Source organism: Caloenas nicobarica, chromosome 15 (assembly GCF_036013445.1).
Source record: "Caloenas nicobarica isolate bCalNic1 chromosome 15, bCalNic1.hap1, whole genome shotgun sequence".
In the NCBI taxonomy this organism is placed as follows: Eukaryota; Metazoa; Chordata; class Aves; order Columbiformes; family Columbidae; genus Caloenas; species Caloenas nicobarica.
Window position 1 is genome coordinate 10273437 of NC_088259.1, and position 21815 is coordinate 10295251.

Here is a 21815-nt window from a genome sequence, read left to right on the forward strand (position 1 = left end):
GGAAATTATTATATGTAAAATATGTAGCTAGTATTATTAAAACAGACTTTGATTAATTTTGCAGCTGGCAAAATTACCCCTGCCTGAAAATGAAATCCATTTACTATTCATGTGGAAGTAATGGTGTTGATATCAAAGCTAGTTTTAAAATGAAACAGAGAGGGCTCTACTCCTTGTGAGATGAAGGGCTGGAGTGACAATTCCTTACTAACACAAGGAATTATCCTTTCCTCCACAAAAAGGCTTGAGGACTTCAACGGACTTATTCGTGGTATATTTAAGGTACATTGAAACATGTAGATATATTCAAGTAATCTCTTGTCTCAGCCTCACCTTTGATATGCATATTGCCTAATAGTTGTATTTGTTCAACTAGTTGTATTTGTACTATGTGTTTGTACAGCAGCAAGTGCAGCAGAGCCCTGTCTCATGGGCAGGTTCATCAGCCCAATAGCTGCTGACAGCAAAGAGAGGAGCCCTGGCCAGGAATATCTCTCAGGCTAATTACCCTGTTAGTCTGCAGGAATGATTTTGAAAAGCACTTGGACGAGATTAAACAGCCAGCTTTCATCAATTAAGAACTGTTTGGGCTTCAGGTGGTGTAAAGATCCCAGGTGGCCCCATAGTCACCTCTGGCTGCAGCTGGGGTCTGCATCTCCTCCTTGATTGCTCATGCTAAAAGTTTTTCCTCCCTGCAGCCTGTTTGCTGGAGTGCACAGATTCTCTCCTCCTCCTCCCAAGCAGGAGGTGGGCAGGCCTATAACTCCATTAAATATACAAACACCCTGTGCTCCCCCTCTGCTCCACCGAGGGCATCGGTGGCCCCAGCAGCAGCAAAATCCGAGCAAAGGGCTGGGGGAGGCTGAAAACAGCAGCAACGAATCAACCCAGCAGCCAAACCGCCCCGGAGGAAAGGGGAGAGGAGAAAGGAGAGCCCAGGGAGGTTGTGCATTTCGTGGCTCTTTGCAGGAGCTTTCTGCAGCCCTTCCATAGCTCTTGCAAGTCCATATGTGCATCTGTGTCCCAGGGAAGAGCATCCTTCCAGGAGGAAGAGAAAAACAAACAAACAAAATCCACCAGCAATTATCCCTTGCAGGTGAGAGGGAGAAAGGAGTTTAGGGGAATGAAGCTGGAGGATCCAGAGACTCAGAGAGGAAAAGTAGCCCGGACGGGAGACTCTGCCTGCTAAAGCCTGAGCTCTGCTCCACAATGGGATTTCTCGTGTCTAAAGGAAACCTCCTCCTCCTACTCTGTGCCAGCATCTTCCCCGGTAAGTTTGAGAAAGCTTTTCTACCCCTGCGCTGCTCTTCAGCTCTTTTCTCCCTTATCCCTCTCAAAAGCACACTGCAAACACCAGTCCCTCTCAGCAAGGAATTTTCCCCGTTTCTGCATCCCCGTTTCCCCGTTTTTCTGCTCCTTGCCTGATTTGATGGGGAAGGGGTTAAAGCGGCGGTGGGGACAGGGGCGGGAGGGACAACACAGGCAGAGGCTCCGCATTCTGCTCCTTGCCCGGGTAAAGTGTGTTCATGTGTCTCGGGGCTACAGCTCCGGCTGGGGTGAGCACAGCCAGAGCTCCGCTAATGCTTCCCTTTGTGTAATCCAGGGCACCTAAAACCTAAATCGGAGCCATGTTCCACGGGGGGAGCCCCCGGCTCCCTCTCCGTGCCGGAGGATGCAGCCGGCTCGGGAGCGCAGCTCCCCCGGCAGCCCCCGGGAGGAGAAGCGGTTTTAATTTTTAATTACCAACAGGCACTTCCGACGGTTCCTGTCGTGTACGTGCAGGGTCAAGGCTGCTCCTCGCAGCCTCCAACTTCTAAAGTCCTTTTTAAGGGAAACCGAGCTCTCATTATCCAATTTGTGCTCTTCCCCACCCTCTTCCTTCACCCATTGTTTTTGTGAAAGACCAGCTATGAAGGTTAGTTTAAAAAGCTAAATTTCAGTCTACTTTTTTTTTTTTCTGATGTATTTGATGCCAGGTTTTTTATGTGTAAATCTGATCCAAAATCCCTATTTTGCAGCAGGAGGCTACTTTTTCCTTTTTGTCTTGCCCTTCTAGCATCCCTCTTTCCTGCTCGCAGACTTCAGTGCTAGAAACTTGCTGCAAAGTGGTCATAAAGATTAAACCAGATTCAGGGGAGAATGGCTCATGTAATGTTTTTCAAATGGTTTTACTGATGCTTCCACTTTCTGCAGACTCATTCTGCTCTGCAGCAGAAATTCTACAATTGGGATTTGGCCACAGTGGGTGAACAGAGAAATCCATGGGGTAGCAGAGAGGCAAAGTCACCAGGGTGGCATCACCCTCCTGTGTGTCCCTACCTGCCCATCGCTAAGTTTAGCCTGGAGATCCCACCCCGGAGAAGGTGTCGGTGCTCGGAACTGCACGTGTTTCACACCACCGTGCCCCACGCCTTCCCCACAGCTTTTGGCCACGTGGAAACCCGAGCCCACGCAGAGGAGCGTCTCCTGAAGAAACTCTTCTCTGGTTATAACAAGTGGTCCCGCCCCGTCGCCAACATTTCCGATGTGGTCCTTGTCCGCTTTGGCTTGTCCATTGCCCAGCTCATCGATGTTGTAAGTGCAACCTGTTCGTGCAACAAGCAGCCAAGATTAACCAGGTCGGGGCTCGGAGGGAGGCTCCTGGTGCATGTGGGTTTTACTGGGTTGAGAAGAACTTTGCTCTCAGCAGAGTTTTCACACAAACAGCTCTGCTGGTATGAGGGGTGACTTGTGAGTAGTTGGTCATCAAAGTGCATCCTTTATTCTTCATTTACTCTAAGCAAAATCCCAAATTCCTGGTCAAAACCCGTGGGACTGATCACAACAGAGCAGCGAAGCAACTAGTATAAATGCCAGAGAGTCCTGGCTAAAGAAAAAAACCAAAGAGCAGATTTGCAATTTGAGCCATACTTATGAATGTTAATTTACACAATCTAATAGAAGCAGTGGCTTGCATGTCTCTGGAAGATAACTTGTCTGAAGAGCTTTCTGCAAATGAAAGTTTTGAGGGTTGTTATCTAATCTGGCAGATATTAACAAGAAACTTGTTTCTGAGTGTTTGCTCAAATAGAAGTTATACGTGTGCAAACTGCATATGTCGTGTATGAAACAGAGTGGTTTGCACTCCGGACTGTTGTGCACTGAAATGGTATTTAAAGGATTATTCTGTCACAGTGAGGTGGGGTCAAGTGCTGGATCTCAAGTTGATCCCTGCAGGGCTGCAGATGTGAAGCACAAACACAGGCTTTCTAGCCTGTGCAGATCTTCCTCCCCTGTGCTTCTTTCTCCTGTCTCTGTTTGCATGCAATACTTCCAGGGCAGTGTGTTCGTGTAAAGGAACATCTCTTGAACAAGTACAGACCTTGATTTGAGAAGCTCTCTCTGTCACTTTTTACTATATTTGTGTGGCAGAGTAAAAGGGGTGACAAAGCAAAGTGCAATGCAACTTGAAAACATTACTGGTGTGGGACAATCATAACAGACAACTCTCCACATATTATATGTTGAGATAAGAGCTTTGAGACGCAGAGGAAACACAGCTGGGATGACATGAGGGGTGGGAAATCAAAACCACTAGTTGCTAGAGACCTGCATCTCCTTGTGCAGAAGCCATTGTCTTCCAGCTCTGCAGCACAGAAATGGTTTTCCATTCCTTTACTCTCTCCTACGTCAGCCAGAGGCATCCAGGCCTGTTTGCAGTTGCTAATGTTGAAGTTGTACGGTTCTCATCTGAATTATTGATAAGACTAAAGATGAGACATTAGTGACTGTGGAGGCATGAGAGAGACTTTCCATTATGCAGCTGCTGAATCGTGGAAGAGGGGGGATCGATACACCTACCTCACAGTGCTTTTCCCAGTTTACTTAAGAAGAATTAATCTTCTTGAATTCATGTCAGTGGTTAGAAGTGCAACAAGCAGGCAGCTCTGTGCCAGGGTCGGTGAGTACAGCCAGAGGAGAGCTCTTGTACCTCCTGCACCGGTCTGTGTGGTTGCGGACTGGTGACACCCCTGCCACCACTGCAGCATTTTGACTGTCCCTCCCCCCTCTCGACAGTGACACTGTTTTGGTGCAAACCCTGCTGTAATTGTTAGACCCAATGACAAAAATCTGAAAGGGAAATCGGAGCCGCATTCAAACCCCGGCTCCTGCTGACAAAAGCTGGGAGGGGGGACGACACAAAAAAAATCAATGTGGAACTTGACATCCCTGCATGTCCTTACCTCACCCTGGTGCTCTGGGGGTTTTCTGAGCCCAGAGAAAAGTGGCGAGTGATCGAGCGTGTGTCCAGGAGAAGCCGCTGAGAAACACGTTTGGGCTTCTATGCCTGTGTCTCTGCAGAACCTGGTGTGCTGTGTTCACCTTGAGAAAAGAAACCAGGTGGTGTAACACCACCATCCTGTGTGGAATCTCCTGGTGTAACACCACCGTTGGCTGCAGGATCCCCCTGGTGTAACACCATTATCAGTTGTGGAATCCCCCACTGTCCTCAGTCTGTGCAGGAGAAGGAAGCAATCAGTTGTTAGGACATTGCAAACCCCATATGAAAGAAACCCATAGGAGCAGGTTCATGCTTGGTGTCGGTCAGGAGGACGGCAGAGCCCTCGTGTGTAGCGATGGGCAAGCGTTTCCACCAAAGTCTGCACACAGAAAAGGGAGGAAAATTCCAGTAAAGGGTAGCACCTGTGCAACTGGGATCCCCAGAGCAGGGACAGTGGTGGAGACCCTCAGATGCTTGAATTGCAAAGGGGGGAGAGCAGCAGTTGCCCAAGGGTTGGTCCAGTCCACAGTATGGCAGCCTCTTGCAGTGGCGTTCCTCATCTCCCATCGGCACCCAAGGGAATAGCTGGATATTTTCCCTTTCTTTGTTACTCATTTAAATAGTTTTTGTATTCCTCCTTCCTCTATGTGCTTCTGGTCTCTCACCCTGGACAAGTGTATCTCTGATCAGGTTTTACACTTGGTGCCACAACAGCAGTGAGGAGGCTCAGCCCACCCAAATCTCCTGGCTTTTAATGTGCAGAATTAATCTTGAACTGCCACAAGGTTAATGACAAGCAGTTTGCTTCCAAATGAGCCCTGTCAAAAGAGCTGGTTCTGATGCTGACCAAAGAGAGAGAGAGAAAAGAAAGAAACACACAAATAAGCTCTGAGCTCTGGCGTGACACTTGAATCAGACCAGCACTGGGCTCTGCCCCACATAATTTGTCTTAGTTATTTATGTAGGGGTTGTAACAGGCAAGGCAAGCAGTGATTAATTCTACTACAGTGTTGCCAGCATGATATCTGCCTTACATTACTTAAATATATATATGTATAGTTCTGTCTTTCTATACTATTTGTATGTAGAGTTGAGAAAATTCTACAACTGACAGCATGGGCATATACCAGACTGTCCAAGGGTTACATGTCAGCAGAGTAGCTTGGATTTATTCAGAAAACACAATCCATGGTGCTCTAAGTTCATGTATTGGGTAGAAGGAGAAACACTGCCGAGCTTCACGTTTCCAGACCTGTGTTCGTGGATAATTTTTTGCAGTAGAAGTACTAAACACCGCTTGCAGATGAAGCTGAGTGTTGCAATCCATGCGCACGTGTGAGTAAGGATGTATGTATCCATCGCTCCCCTTCAGTGCTCAGGGCAAAGCCAAGCTGGGGAGCTCCTTGCCTGTCCCCATCGTCCTACGCTGGATCTACCAGCATCGAGGAAAATCCCAATAAATTCAAGTCCGTCTGCTCACAAGATCGCTGAGGTGCAGGCTCAGCTGTTCAGTGGTATCAGGCAGCTGTGTCCTGTCCCACGTTAACTGACAGAAACATCTGCTTGTTATTTCCAAGGTGGAATCTGCGTTTATTGCAGAGGTGATTTATAATTACAGAAATGAAGTGCAAATTAAGAGAAATTTAATTATTTCCTTGGGCTGCCTCACCTGCTTGTGTAACCAATATATGATCTTGCATTTCAGGACGAGAAAAATCAAATGATGACCACAAACGTGTGGGTGAAGCAGGTGGGTGCACCAAAACATGTGTTTTTTCCATGTTGCTTTTCAGTTTTGCAATGCGGACTCTCCCAGCTTTGTAACCGCCTTGTTTTTGGCAGGAGTGGCACGACTACAAGCTTCGCTGGGACCCCCAGGAATACGAAAACGTCACATCCATCCGAATCCCCTCGGAGCTCATTTGGAGGCCAGATATTGTCCTCTACAACAAGTAAGTGTGAGCGCTGTGCCCACAAGGCAAACCCGTCCTTGCAAATTTTCTCTGCCTGTGCTGTCAAGGTGTTTCTTGCAATTGTTCCTCCTTATTTTGTTCTCTGTGGTTGAATTCCATGTAGACTCTCATAATATCTGTCCCAGATGTGCCTTAAATGATATGATTAATATTCATCATAAGGTTTTTGTTCTCCCAAGGATCCTTCCTCTGGACAGTGGGTTTTGTTGGGAGATGCCAGGTATTGTCTTCTCCTCACATGTTGGAGACACAATTAAGCTGGATTCGTGCTTTCAGCCCTCTTTAATTTCGCTTCACCAAGGAGCTCTCCCCTAATTCACCCCTGTCAACTGGAAAAGCCAGTTACAGAGGATGGGCTTAAATAAGGAAAATATGCTGAAAAATTTCAGACTTTTGTGTCTGCAAATACAGGTTTCAGGTCAGCCCAGTACCATTCTAGAATTTTTCTGAAATAGATATTTGTTCCTAATACCTAAGGCTTCAAAACTGTGATGTACGGACACTTCCTAGGGAGCAGGTGGTTGTTTTCTTTCTTTCCTTTGGAGTCTGTTGATATTCTTTGAAAGACTGTCCAAGTCCCAAGACTGTTTTCTCCTTGGTTTATCACAGCAGAGCTCTCTATTCTCCTGGATGTAGGGCATCCCAGTCTCCCTCCCTGGCACAGGTTCCAGAGAAAACACTTGCTGCAAGCATCAAACAAAAACATTTTTGCATGTGGCTAACAGAGAAAACACAACAGAAGCCAGGCTCATTTTTAATAAACAGTTGCCTGCTTCTAGTTTGATATGATTTTGCTTTTGTGTTTTAAAAAAAAAAAAAAAATGAGGGAGGAATCTGTCCAGCAGATTGTGAGCTTTGGAGACTGTGGAATTTGTTATCATTCCCATTAGCTTGTCTCTGATCCTCAGTGGTGTGCAGTGATTGCAAACCTCTTGGAAATCACTGCACCTTCACACAGCACCTTTCAGAGATTAGACTGATGGAAATGACTAATTCACAGGCACTTGGACCTTCCTACTCTACAGAGACACTGAGCATGAATATTATATTACAAGTGCCTCACTTTGCAGCCAAGCAAGGTGTTCACAGCTTCCTCTGGAAAAATGAATGTCCTTGTCCTTTTCATTGCTTAATTAACAACAATGGAAATGATTATTATTTTTGGAGCTTCTGGTGGTGGTTGTGATGGACCTTAGTGCCAAAGGAAACAGTGCTACACAAACCTCCTCTTCTATGGGATTTTTGTGCTTCAAACCATCCATTTGCTGGAGCTACTGGTACACAAGAGCCTGAGGCGTCATCTCTGCATCCGCTCCCTTGACTCACCACGCTCATCACGGTTGGTGAGCATGGTCCATGAAATGAGGGTTCTAGCAGTAAAGAAGGAGGGCTGAGTGTCCTTTTGTGCTGTAGGCACGTTGGGATTTCATGCTGAAAGTAGCCTTTGGCTTCTGGCCCTGGCAGGCTCTGCCCTGCTGTCCCAGGTCACTGTCACTTGAGCAGCTACAGGGACTCCAGGGAGCAGCTGCCTGTCTGCTGGCCACAGTGACTCTTCCAGAATGTTCTTATCTTCTTCTGGGGTCTTTCAGCCTTGCCCATCTTTTTGGTCTTGACTCAGTCTGACTTGCAGGGAGGGATGGCAGATGACAAATCTAACCTGGCCACCACGCAGGGAGGTCTCATGCCCCAGCTGCCCAAACCCAAGCTACATCCCTCCGTTTATCCTTATGTACCATTAATAATCATGCATTCCTCTGTCGGTTGTCATGAGCCTATCATGCATTTTTAATTGGTTACTTTATCCATGAATTAAACATGGATGTAGATGCCAACCATCAGCCAGTCAGTAATGGTTTTCCATTAATTCTGTACCTCTTTACAGCTATATTTGCCCGAGCTCTTTCATACAGTCTGGTGTAAACTGTATTCTGTGCTGCAACATACTTCTCTTTTCTACCTGATTTCCTATCAAACACATCTGAAGCTGCAATTAGCATCTTAGTTTTGTTGTTTCTCCTTGCAGGTACCTCAGCTAGAAATCTTTCAGAAAGAAAGACTTTGCAAAGACAGCAAGTAGTCATGGGTGATGCTAACAAGGATTCCCTCTCATATTTTACAGATATATACTCTCTATAGTTTAGAGGGAATTTAAAGTAGATGCAGATAATTCTGCATCCATAAAAGCAAGAGAATGTGTGCAGAGACCTTGGTGGAGGAGAGCAAGTGGCCACACTGGCCTTTTGCACTGTTCAAGCTTTTTAATGCAAATTGCTTATTGCAGCAGTATGGTGTTTCTGTTTGAGATGGTATCCTTTGGAAAAGAGACTTTCTAGGCAGGAGATTATACAAATGTCTCTTCTGTTTTCATCTTGGGGTACATATAGAAATGGTGAAATCTAAATCGCTTTGAGATTTACATCTTTAAGGAAACCTAACCTCTTGTTGTGACATTATTCTCATATCTAAGCTCATTATTGTCGAAAACTTCCATTTATCTGCTCTAGAGGCCCGAATTAAATCAGTAAACTCAGCTGGTTTGGCCTAGAGAGTGTATGTAGTTGTCAACATTCATAAGGAATCTAAAACGAAATTAATATCCTACAGGGAAATTAATATGCCGTTGAATTTTCAGGCTTGATGAGATAAGTTCCAAGACTCTGTAAATAGTTTCTACTAGATGTGACAAAGCACATGGATAACAGAGGAATAGGAGTTAATAGTGAAGCAACAAAACCTCTTCTTCCCTGCCAAGAATACCAGCTGTTCCTTATCTGAGCCTGTAAAGGCTCTTCAGACACCACCAAATCATTTATAAATGAATTATCTAATCCTCTGCATTGACTTATTTTCCCATTCATGAATGGACTTTAATCGCATTTTAGTTTTCCTTCGTGTATTTAAAGTAAAAAAGAAAAAAATTGTCTAATCAGGGAGTAAGGTCTTGGGGCTGCATTTCAATTTTTTTTTTCTTGGCTTCTCCACCACTGTGTTGAGCCATTTGGACTCCATGCAACATAAAAACTCCAGAGGAGAAAACCCTGAAACCGCAGGTTTGCAGCCGCATTCTGCCACAGGCTGCCAGAGGAATGCGAGACGGTGTCCCTCAGCCTCATGGATGGGCAGGAATCTTGAAATGTGAGTTCACTGGCTAGTTTTCAACTGAATATTCGTGATAACATTTGTCTTCCCTAGCCTGATTATTGTAAAACCTGGGAAGAAGCTACTGGGAACAGTCAAACTTTGAATTTTTTTTTTCCTCAATATTTTCTGGTATTAGCTGTTCCAAAAAAGAAATCCCTGCCTCAGCCTCCATAGTCACAAAAAAAAAAAAAAAAAAGATCAGACATGAAGGGAATTCAAACACAAATTGCTGTAATTAGGAGCAGGAAATATCTGGAGGAACTCACCCAGTGGTAATATGGACACGAAGGATTACTGGAGTGGGTTAGAAGATCATCTGGCAGGCGGCTTCTGAAAATCATGAGAAAGCAAAGAGTTCTTTTGAAGTGCACTACAGCGGCTTGTTCTTTTGAACTACGCTCTGATGTTTGCAACCAGTGAGACTTACGGAGTAACACTGGTTTCCTGACTCATCCCAAAGCTGTTTGGGGGAGAAATACCAAAACATGCCCCAGTCTAACCTTTAAAATATTGGAATCGTTCTTGACATTTTTATTTGTGTGTTCTTGCACAAATTGTGTCATTTTGCACCAGATTGTACTCAAAATAGGCCTATAATGGTTACTTCACACTTAAGCTTTCCTGATTCTTCTGGGAGTTTAAGTGACTATGTTTGTGAGAGGAATTAGGCCTCTAGATGCCTTAGAGATTTGCTGCAAGTTCTGCCCAGCAATACAGGAATTAATAGGAGGAAATCTATAAGGGGCATCTCTCCTGGACTGTTGCTGAGTGAGCATCCAGGACTTCTCCTGCCATTATGCTCCAGACAGAGCTGGAGTTTTGCCTCCCAAGTGCTGACGAGGACGCTCGGCAAAGGGAAGAGCTGAATCCAAATGCACAAATTCAGCGCTCTTAGAGCCTTCGGAGAAACTTGTGCTTATCCCATCGGTGTAGCACAGCCAGTTCTGAGACAGATGCCTGTTTCACTGAGGAACAATCAAAATATCAGTTACCACTGGCTCCTAAAGATCCAAAGCAAGCAAAACCTGGGATGTGACCTAAAGAATTACACATTGGTGCACAGAAACCTCCGTCTATGTACCCAAGAGGTTTTATACCCAAGATGCCAAGACCTTGGGGATAATAAAACCCAAATGGACAGGGTCTCAATCCTCTTGTAGCTGACCCCATTTTGAGTAGGTAGTTTAGACCAGGTAATCTGTGCATTTGTAGTTATACTTTTGGTAGCACAAAACAATTCTTAAACTACATATTCTCTGGTTTGCCTTCAGAGAGTACCTTACGTTACAGAAGGATCTCTTTAATATGGACCAGAAGGGTACAGGGTACTTTTCTTAGAGAGGTTTCGAAACTGCAATTTTTCTTGGTTACTGCTGTTCAATGAAAAATGCTTTAAATGGGGACGTTCTAGCAACATGTATACAGCTAATTTTCAGGCTCTTAAAGCCCTTTTTGGATTTAAATTGTATCATCAGAAATTAAAATAAATGTGTGCCTCATTTACATGCATTTTGAAAACATTTCATTTTGTGAGATGATGTATCTCCCAACTGCAGGGAAAATAGAAACCAGCCAGAAAAAAAAAAAGAATAATAAGCTTCTCCATCAGCAGAGCTTTCTAATGAAATATGGTTGATGGCTGCCAGTAAAACAATGCCATTCTCGAACCCTTGTAAGCTTAGAAGATTTTAGAAGAGCTGCCTTTATTCTTGAAATGAGGTATAAAAGGCTGCAGAACACAGCAGCGCTATTTCTGTTGGCAAAAAAATAACCTAATATCTTCTCTCTTTATTGGTGTGCACTGTTGTATTTGACATGAAAATATAAGAGCTCCAGTACTTTATTAGTGACAGATTTTGAGAGCTGTCAGGTCAGGGTAATCAGGAGAGCCTATCTTAATTCTCAAGTTCTTGTTGTGATGTTTGCCTTGCACTCGCTCCTTCTTCTCAATGTTTTTTCATGACAATTGTCACAACACCGTGATCTAGACTGAACGAGATGAAAATGTGCTACCACTGTAAAGGGACTGCTGCAGATTTTCTCCGTTCCTCTCTATCAGATCTCCCACCTTCCTGTCTCAGGAAATATTCCTGTTATGCCGTCAGGGATGTCGGCATCACTTGGCCAGGAACGGCTTTTCCCACAGCAAAGCTTTCCACAAAATAACTAGGTTTCCCCAGTCTCCCAACTCCAGACTTCATTTGCAGCAGGTTGTCTCACCTTCGTCCCTTGGAGGAGGTTGGGGAGAGGCTTTGGAAGACCAGCAATAACCAAGTGACCCTGTTTGCTCCCTCTCTCGTGTCAAGAGGAGCAGACGAAAGCCTCGCCCAATGAAAGCATCGCTCTCTGTTCACCCCGCGTCGGCAGCGTGCCAGCAAGTGGAGCTTCCGATCCCCTAAACATATGCTTGAAGGTCCAGTGTGGGCGGTAAGCTTGGAGAAGGAGGCAAAAATATATGTTTGCACGAAGGGTTAAGACAACTGTGAACATTACCTTTGCATGATATATATAGCTGGCTTGGATACAGGCTATGTGTAACAGCATAGCTAATTTACCCTGCTTACAAATTGCTCAAATATCCCTAAATTGAACGGCAATGAGAAATTCAAACGTGCCCAGTGAAGTCAGGAATTGCTTCACAGCCCTGTTAGGTTGGTGAGGGGGAAACAAGAGGGTCCCACGGTGTTTTATGGCTCCTCAGAGTCATTAGCTGACTTGCAAAGGCAAGAAGCGATTTTGTTGCTGGTTTCACTCCTGCTGTGATGCTGCAGGCAAAATCCAGCTTGGAAGGCAGGACCAGTGTTATTCGTAATAATGTGTGAGCTGAGGAGGACCCAGGATGAGGCTGGGTTTGTTAGGCAAGCAATTAAAAAATATTTTCCTTATCAAAGAAGCAGATCGTTTATGGGAATAATTGACACATGAGATCTGCAGCATCGCATTAGTCACAACTATGCTTGCAGAAAAAAGGTATGTGAGTAGTTATCCAGAGACTGCAAAACTGCTGGACAAGACACTTCTGGGAGTGAAATGCAATTCTGTGAGTTATTATTGTTCCTAGATGACTTTAAAGCAAGAGTTTCATGCCTTTTTCCAACAGTTGTCATAAGGAAAAACACATACCTGTGTTGTTTACCCAGACACTTACACATTGCTCTACTTAAGAAGAGAAACACTAGTAAATGCTCATTATCCCTTTTCGGTAATATGACTCCAGTTATAAGCATATTGTTCCATTAATGAATGATTTAATCATGCCTCAGAGATCTCATTAAATGCAGAATTGGATTCCAAATTCCTATCGAGATCTAGAAAGAAAATTACCAAGAACAGCAAACACTGGACTGTCACCTGCTGTGCATGTTTCGTGTCTCAGACTGGCTTTACAGTGCAGGCAAAATCCAGGAGAAAACAAAAAAAGAGATGTTTTTCATCCAAAGCAAGTGATCCTGGAGTATAAATGAGATTTAAGAAAGAAGAGGTAAGAAAGGAGTTGGGTGGATGGTACAACGGCATTGCTTGGGTTTATTTGCATCCAAGTAAAACCCAACGGTGGTTTTGCCTTGGTCTCTGAGACACCAGTCTGGGTTTCTACATATTTTTAGCTTTCCTATTCTAAAACCAAACAAAAACCTCTCACATTTTACAGCTTTAGAAAATGAGCAATACTACACCAGTCTCACTGGAAGCTGGTGTGGTAGTGAGGATTCTTTGTAGGGCAAGAGGAAACATCAGAAAGTCTTTTTTTTTTTTTTTTTTTTTTTTCCTCCTCCTTTTGCATGTGAATGAACGGAGGTTCTCCTAAAGAAACAAATTTAGGGAAGCTCATCTGCCTACAGCATCTTGAGGGACCCCACCAGGCTGTCCCTGTGCTGTTTATGTTGCTGCTGGTGAGGAAGAGGAGAGGTGTGACCCCACGGACCCCGTCGCTGTATGGCTGCTGTCAGGCCACATCTGAGATCTGAAGCAGCCGAGCGGGGACAAGGGACTTTGCCGATGGCTGGAAAGTGTCTGCAGGCGGGATTGGCTCCAGCCGGGCGGGCTGGGCAGGAGCAGAGAGGTTTCTATCTATATCAGCCTGAATAATTCATCTCAAGTTCTCAGCAGAAGCTCTCCCTTCCCTGCTCGGCTTCCCATTTCTTTAGCAGCGTTGCTCTTTACCACTCGGCATCACACAACAGGCTTTTTCCTCCGTATCCCCGAGCTCTGCAGCAGCTCCAGCTGGGTATGTAACAGTCCCCCATTCCCTCCCTACTTTTTGGATGCTCTTTTCTCTGTTCCTGTAGCTAGACTTGAGGGCATTGCTTTACAAACAGATTCCGCCTGCTTTATTCAGTTGGGATTTCAACCTGGTGAGGACAGGGCTGTCTCCAGGGCTGGGGTTCCCATCCCCAGAGTTACTGAGTCTCCCTCCTTTCTCCAACACTATAACAGACTGAGTATGGCATCCCTTGGTGTCCTTTTTTCCCCCAAATCCCCAGTGCACTTGCCTTTCCTGTTGCCTTTTTTGATCTCCATCCCAGTCTTGGTGTCACGGCACGGTGCTGTGGGAAATCAGGGTGCTTTTCCCACCTTGCCCAGCTGAGAAAAGCAGATCCAAACAAAAAAAAATATGCTGTTTATGCAATAGTTTTTTCACTGTCTAGAAAATGGCTTTCTGCTGTAGAATCCTGGGTTGTTATCTATTTATCTTATACCAGCACGCAGACCCCAACTGAGAGTCCTAGTAAGAAGACACAATAAGAGACAGATCTTCCTGACTGGGAAATCAAGAGATTAACTTTCATTATCCCTATTAATAGAATGTTCTCACTGTTTTACACGTAACAGACTGAACGATTATCCAACACTGTTTCATTTATAGCAGCTGTCACAATTAATTCTGCAGAGCCCACAGACACAGTACCTGATAGTGGTTCTTCCCATGTCTGTAAAGCAAACTCAACCCTTTTCAGGGCATTTGTGGGACACCTTCGAGGAAAACTTGTGTACGTTCACCTCAAAGACCTGACTTATGCAAGGTGAGGGCTGCATTTGTATGCAAATTCAGTGTGTGCATAAGAAAACAGAGTTAAAATAGATTGGATGGATCCAATGCTTGCACATGATGTTCATCTTGCATCTCCCAGGTGGCTTGAGTGCATTTTTGGAAGCCAGGCACTAAATGTTCTATTTCTTTGACAGAGCTGAGAAGTCACAGAGAAGCCTTAGTCTTTTTTTATCTTCTATTTCTCCCCAGTGCTGACGGTGACTTTGCAGTCACCCACCTGACCAAGGCCCACCTCTTCTACGATGGGAGAATTAAATGGATGCCACCTGCTATCTATAAAAGCTCCTGCAGCATCGATGTTACCTTCTTCCCCTTTGACCAGCAAAACTGCACAATGAAGTTTGGCTCCTGGACATATGACAAAGCCAAGATAGACTTGGTGAGCATGCACAGTCATGTGGACCAGCTGGACTACTGGGAGAGTGGGGAATGGGTCATCATCAACGCTGTGGGCAATTACAACAGCAAGAAATACGAATGCTGCACAGAGATCTACCCTGATATAACTTACTCCTTCATTATCCGAAGGCTGCCACTGTTCTACACGATCAACCTGATCATCCCCTGCCTGCTGATCTCCTGCTTGACTGTCCTGGTCTTCTACCTGCCCTCCGAGTGTGGAGAGAAGATAACCTTGTGCATCTCCGTGCTGCTGTCCCTCACTGTGTTCCTGCTGCTCATCACAGAGATCATCCCGTCTACCTCCTTGGTTATCCCCCTGATTGGAGAGTATCTTCTCTTCACCATGATATTTGTTACCTTGTCTATCATCATCACTGTCTTTGTGCTCAACGTGCACCATCGTTCTCCGCGTACCCACACGATGCCTGACTGGGTGAGGAGGATCTTCCTTGACATCGTCCCACGCCTCCTCTTCATGAAACGTCCCTCCACGGTGAAAGACAATTGCAAGAAGCTCATTGAATCCATGCACAAAATAACCAACACACCAAGGCTTTGGTCCGAGACTGAAGTGGAGCCCAACTTCACTACCTCATCCTCCCCCAGCCCCCAGAGCAATGAGCCATCACCCACATCTTCCTTCTGTGCCCACCTCGAGGAGCCAACCAAGCCCCAGCCTATCTGCAAGTCCCCATCTGGGCAGTACTCCGTGCTGCACCCAGAGCCCGTACAGGTGACCTGCTCCTCTCCACAACCCTCCTGCCACCCCCTGAGTGACACCCAGACCACCTCCATCTCAAAAGGCCGATCACTAAGTGTCCAGCAGATGTACAGCCCCAATAAGATGGAGGAAGGGAGTCTCCGCTGTAGGTCCCGGAGCATCCAGTATTGTTACCTGCAAGAGGACTCTTCCCAGACCAATGGGCGATCCACTGGCTCTCCAGCATCCCAGCGTTGCCATCTCAATGAAGAGCAGTCCCAGCACAAGCCCCCTCAGTGCAAGTGTAAATGCAAAAAAAGCGAAGCAGCCGGCATACCGGCGCAAGGAAGCAAGACTCATAGTGCCAAAGAGCAACACCTTCTGTTGATGTCCCCAGCCCTGAAGCTGGCAGTAGAAGGAGTTCACTACATCGCAGACCACCTGCGGGCAGAAGACGCTGATTTCTCAGTAAGTACACTAACTTAGCATTCTGCCCTTGGGTAAGTCAAAAATATCTGCTAAGGAAGCCACTCCAAACCTGGGGCTGTACAGAGAGTCTACTTGTTGATGCATGTTCAGCCATCCCTGACATTGTGGCTTTTGAGCACGTTGGCACAGCTGTAGAGATTGTCCTTAGGGTCTTGGCTGGCATGTGAATCCAGCAGGTAGCACAACCAGACACTGCTCAGGACTGCTCTAAAACAATAAGTTTCTCCAGCAGAAAATAAGAGTAAAGTTGTTGATAGGTAGGAAGGAGGCAGCTAAGATTTATGTCAACTGGTGGGAACATAGCAAACTTATTCTTTATAGAGAAGCCTCTGACAGACGGAGAATTCACACTTCGTGTTTTATTAAGCATTGACTGTGGCTACTGAGCCCAGGAAAGCAAACTCCCAAAATAGGCTGTGGATGTGGGAAGCGCGTAGTAGTGTGGGGACTCTGCAGGGTTTGTTTAGCTCTGCTTGATGCAATTCCTCATCAGTGGACTTCCACCAGCGTGGTTGGCGCCGTGTGGGAAGGTGGGTGGACAGACACATTTCACACTTACTCTGAAGGGGTAAATATGGCTACAAATAGAGAAAGGAAGTAGAGGCTGAAAGAATTTCTTTTAATGGGGATGGTGATGCACGTATAAATACCACATCCTTTCACACCTCCTGTAGCTCTTCCCCTGCAATACTATGGATATGGTGTGCTAGCTAATTACGGCCATAATGAAGGAAGCCACAAGGTAACCTGAAGTTAGTGTTCTTGCTAAAGAAAAATCTTACCTGGCTTTTCCTAGAGGGATCTCTAGGCAAAAATTCTTTCTCAGCTGTGCTTACAGTTTGATTTTTCTCAAGATTTAGAGTCAGTGCAAGTCATAGTGCTTTTATGCAAGACTTCCTGGGCATGAAGAGAGTCTTTATATTTGCATTTTTCACAGCACTGAGCACTTAACAACAGCAACAAAAGACTAAGTGCTACTGTCCATTTATACACTCTTTGGTACCACAGTCTGAGAGGTCTCTGTTCTTTAATGTATTTCACTTCACAACATCCCTTCGAGGAAGTAACTGGTTATTCCTCATGTTGAGGAGTGACAGGCAAAATACAGAGATGAGGTGACATGCTCAAGGTCACAGAACAAAGGTGTGGCAGAGACAGGCTGTGAATTGCCATCTTCATCACTTGACAGCCCAGCACTCTTTGTCAGGCTAAAGCACTTCACAAGCACATTAGGACTGCGGGAATTAAACTCTGTTTTCTCTCCTCCTAGTAATAATCACACATAAAGCCATTGAAGCCAGTTGATTTTAACTCACTTATTTCCCCCAGGTGCAAATGAAAGAATATTGCACCAATATTACATCCCATTTCAACCAATTCTCTTTCTGCTACCTTCTTGATATCATCGAGAACCAAATCAATGAATACCTTGGGTTCTTTCCTTTTAATCTGTGACTGCAACTTTCTGTAAAATGAAAACAGGCTTCTAGCCACATTTTTTTTTTCCTTATACCTTCCACTACACTTCCCACTTTAAATGAATTGTTATCCTGAGGACAAAGGTATTTACAGCACTAAACATCAAAAGCAGGAGAAAAGGAGGAGTTTTGAGGGCTCTGACCAAACCTCCTGCCAGCCCAGTGAGGAAAAGCACCAGGAAAACATCCATCGAGGAGCAGAGAAGAGTCGCCCCCAGGAGAAGCCTCCAAACCTGCCCACAGTTTTGTGCACTTTCACAGCAGTTTGACATGGTAGGGAGAGGTTGGGTTTTCGGATTTGGGGGAATATTCACTGAGCCTGCTATGAGGCTTTTTTTTTTTTTTTTTTTTTTTGGATCCAAGTAATGTCAAGTGGGAAAGCACATTTTTTTTCTCCAGGTGGAAATGACAAAGAAGAAGGAAACATGATCTTCTGGAATTGAGATGTACTGCAAGGAGCAGAACTGATCTAGTAAAATGAGAGTTTATTGGGGAAAAAAATCAGCACTCAGTAATTTGCTTTCATCTTAAAATGAAATTGTGGCATTTCTTCATGGAAGTCTTCAATAAATCTGTCAGCAAGCACTCTGATGCAGCTGCAGCCCCTGAGACACAGCTTGCTGGCTCTTGGGTTATATTTTCAGAGACATGCACCTTCCTGGAATGAGAACAGAGCTGCTTTTCAAGGCCCTGTCTTTTTCTAAAGCATCATTGCCACAGGGGCAGTGCTTCTAAATTAAAAGTAAATAGCTCATTTAATTAAGTGCTTCAGCAAAGAGAAAATGGGAAATGCAAGAGGCAGTTGTTTGTTACAAAAAAAAAAAAAAAAAAGAAAAAAAATCTGCAAACAATACAAGCACCATGGTACACAGGGGAAAATGCAAGACCAAATTACCCCAGCATATGATAGAAATGCTGTTAGAAATTAATTACAGACTGAGAAGCAAAACAAGGTGTGTGTCACACACAAGCCCAACTAACCAGACCCCAACAGCACCAACTGGAAAACCTCTTTGTCCTCATGCCTGTGCACATCTCCAGACTGCTCTGATAAAAAGACTTTTAAGACAGCTTAAATATAAAACAGGAGAGAATATAGCTGAGCGGGAGGAAACATGGGATAATCTCACCAGTTTATTTTTAACAAAGTACAATTAAACCACCCGGGACTGTTCTGTCCCCACGCTCAGACCTGCACGGAGCTGGGCCAGAGAATAGCAGCAGATTCCCTTATTTTTCAGGAATTTGGGGGTGGGGGAGTCAGATGGCTCCTGTCCCTGATCCTTTCCCAAAAATAGTTTTGAGTGAGCTGCTTAAAAACTAATCAAAATACAGCTCAGGAGTTGGGGTGGCAGATGTTGACAGCTGCAGAGATGTTGTCAGAGAAGCCTCTGCAGATGATGTTCCACGTGAGGTGCTGGACCACAGGGAAATGTTACAGCACTGTCAGAAAAAAAGAAAAAAAAAAAATTCTTTTCCTCCTGCTTTTTTATTTTTTTTCAGTGTTGCTCCATAATTTCCAATTTCACCCTTCCCTGCTCTCGTTCTGAAGCTGGATATTGATTTTGCAAACATCTGATGCACTCCCAGCCATCATTTTCAAGATGGGCTGAGTTTTTATGCATACATCATTACATTCAAAAGCAAATTTCTGTTCAACTGTCCAAGTTGTTCCTCTTCCCCTGTTCCCCCTTCTTTTCTCAAAGAGAAGCTCATCTAGTTCATTTATTTTCTTCTCGTGATCCAGCACTTACTTTTACTAGCACAAATACTCAAAAAAACTTATTTTGCCAATCCAGATTTCCCATTGGAGATCAAGTGCTAAATTTCAGACTTTCTTTACATTAATCCCATAAATGCAGTCATCCAGATCTTGCCTTTCTCACCAGGAATTTTAAGCATCAGCGACTCACTCCAACTCCCAGCAAGCGATGAATAGATCAGAAAATATGTACAGCAAAAGGGAGTTATCCACCAAGACCTTACCCTTGGGATGAGAGAATTCCTTGCAATTTCCAGGGTCATTATTTCTTTTATTCATCCTAAAAATGGATGGATGCACAATCATAAAACTACATGGTTTCTCCTAAGAAGGCAACAAGCTTCAGGATGAATCTTTATTTTTTTGTTTGTTTTGCCTATTAGATAGTAACAACCTGTTTAAGTTGATGCTATATTTTAAAGGAATAAAATTATCCATTGCATTAAAATATTGAACTGATTCTTACACTTTTGAAAATCCCCAGGTGCTCCTGAAATTTAAGATTCTTTGCTCAGAGAATGAATTATGGGGCAAATACATGTTCTGCAGTATATGCCTCATTTCCCAATTTACAAAGCTGCTTATTGAGCCAAGGAGCTGGAGCAATATCAGTGATTTAAAGGCTGAACCAAGCAGTCCACATGGCAAATAATGACGGTGTAGTTAAAGAGCTCACTTTGCTGGCATTGCTTCAGCTGAACATCGTCTGCAAACATATCGGAAAATTCATGGTCAGGTCATGGAGGGTTCAGCACACCGAAATCAGCTAAATGCACACACTTTACCTGCAAGGAATTCTCCTCTTAGCTCAATAAAATATCACAGCATTGGTCACAGGAGCCAGGATTGTACACTCTCTCCCTCTGACACACCGTGATTTCTCTGTACCACCCACAAGGTATCAGATAAAATTTAGTGGTACATCCGTGACTGATGAAGGAAGAGAAGACTCAGGGTGAGTTTTCAGGGTCACTGTGCTGTGCTCAGAGCTTGTTTGGTGCTTGACAAATCATAACATTTTAGGACCTGAAGCTGTCACTGTACCTATGAAAACATCATCAGCTGCAAATGGCTATTTCACTGACATTTGGATTGCTTTCCTCACCCAAATTAATTTTCAGCATAATCAGCAAATCCTTAAAAATATATATATATATATATAGATATCTCAATACAGGTTTCATAGATGTGTTTTAGCTCACACTTACTGTTCTGGGCTATTCCCTTATCTGCTTAAAACAAATGCAATATCTCTGTGCTCTGGCTCTGCTGCCTCCCTCTCCTTACACCACGCTCCCAACTTGCTGCAATCACAGCACCCGAAGAGGTTCGAGCAAGCTCCTGTGGAGATGTTTTCCCTAAAGAGGGAGGCAGAATGCCAAATTTTCAGCCCTCAGGCCTATTAATCACCAAGTGGTATATTGTAGGAAATTATGATGGGTACAGCTGTATGAAATAAAGCTTTTCCATCTGATCAGTCCTCAGAAATAAATTAATAACAGCAATGTAATAAAAGAGGCTTTCATATGTATGGGGTTTCTCACTTAATGAAATAGCCATTTACAATTCTTGCCTGATGGTATTAATAAGTACTAGACCTCCCCAGAGAGGGATTGCTAGAAAATCTTTCCACAGCAAGACAAAAAGCAGGGTGAGAAGACTTTTTTTAAAATTTGCTCATTCATTTTCACTGCTTACTCACTCAAAGCTGTAAATCCCTTCGCAGAAAGAGTTTGGCTCCGTTACTCTGTAAGCAAATCTGTTTACGAGCACGGAGAAAAGAGTAATTTCTTTTCCCCCAACCCCACCATCCCCAGCTTGAATCGCAGCCTCATTTATACACCCAGTTACAGCTGTTGCTCATGGAAAACGGGATAGTGAGTGTGCAGACGAGCTTAATTATCCACAGGTTTGTGTCATCCCTGGGGAGCTGTGAACTGGGTTTGCAACTGCACATGTACACCCATGCTGTAGGGGAACCTCTCTCCCACATCAGCAACTGATAGAATAAACCTTTGCCTTTATATAGGACCACTAAATGTAAGCGAGACCTTCTCCTTTCTCTGGACTTAAAATATTTTATGCATATATATCTAAAGCACTAATATATATATATATAAGTAAAGCACATATGCAAAGCATATATAAAACATATATATATATATATATATATAAAAAGTATTAATCATCTTCATAAATTTTAGTCTCAAATAAACAATAGTGGGCTTTTCACCTCTGTGTTCACAGGTGAAGGAAGACTGGAAGTACGTCGCAATGGTCATCGACAGGATCTTCCTCTGGATGTTCATCATTGTGTGTTTGCTGGGAACCGTTGGTCTCTTCCTCCCACCGTGGCTGGCAGGAATGATCTAAGTGTAGCTATATAAGGAAGAAAGTATGTCCCACTCTATGGATTTCAGCTCACCTGGAAGGAGAGGAGCAGAGAGTTGGAGGCAGCCCTTTCAATAATTCACTGCGTGTCCGCGCTTGAGTTGCTCTAGATCTCTCTGGGAATACTTTCCAAGGTCTCATCGTATTGCCACGCCATTTTCATTTCCT

At 44.3% G+C, this 21815-nt stretch overlaps 1 protein-coding gene across 1 annotated transcript; it reads left to right on the forward strand.

The window, feature by feature from the left end:
• The first annotated feature begins 966 nt into the window (after positions 1-966).
• On the forward strand, positions 967-21809 carry CHRNA4 (cholinergic receptor nicotinic alpha 4 subunit). Its single transcript, XM_065645350.1, has 6 exons — positions 967-1270; positions 2423-2574; positions 5967-6011; positions 6104-6213; positions 14615-15995; positions 21504-21809. Exons 1-6 carry the CDS (start codon positions 1210-1212, stop codon positions 21627-21629), a joined length of 1875 nt encoding a protein of 624 aa, XP_065501422.1. The 5' UTR covers positions 967-1209; the 3' UTR covers positions 21630-21809.
• The last annotated feature ends 6 nt before the right edge of the window (positions 21810-21815 follow it).

Bases quoted from the DNA above. Each gene is read 5' to 3' on its own strand.
- CHRNA4 (XM_065645350.1), top strand. From the start codon at position 1,210: ATGGGATTTCTCGTGTCTAAAGGAAACCTCCTCCTCCTACTCTGTGCC. The intron at 6,214-14,614 runs GTAAGTGTGAGC...ATTTCTCCCCAG, and splicing joins GATATTGTCCTCTACAACAA to TGCTGACGGTGACTTTGCAG. The intron at 15,996-21,503 runs GTAAGTACACTA...CTGTGTTCACAG, and splicing joins CAGAAGACGCTGATTTCTCA to GTGAAGGAAGACTGGAAGTA.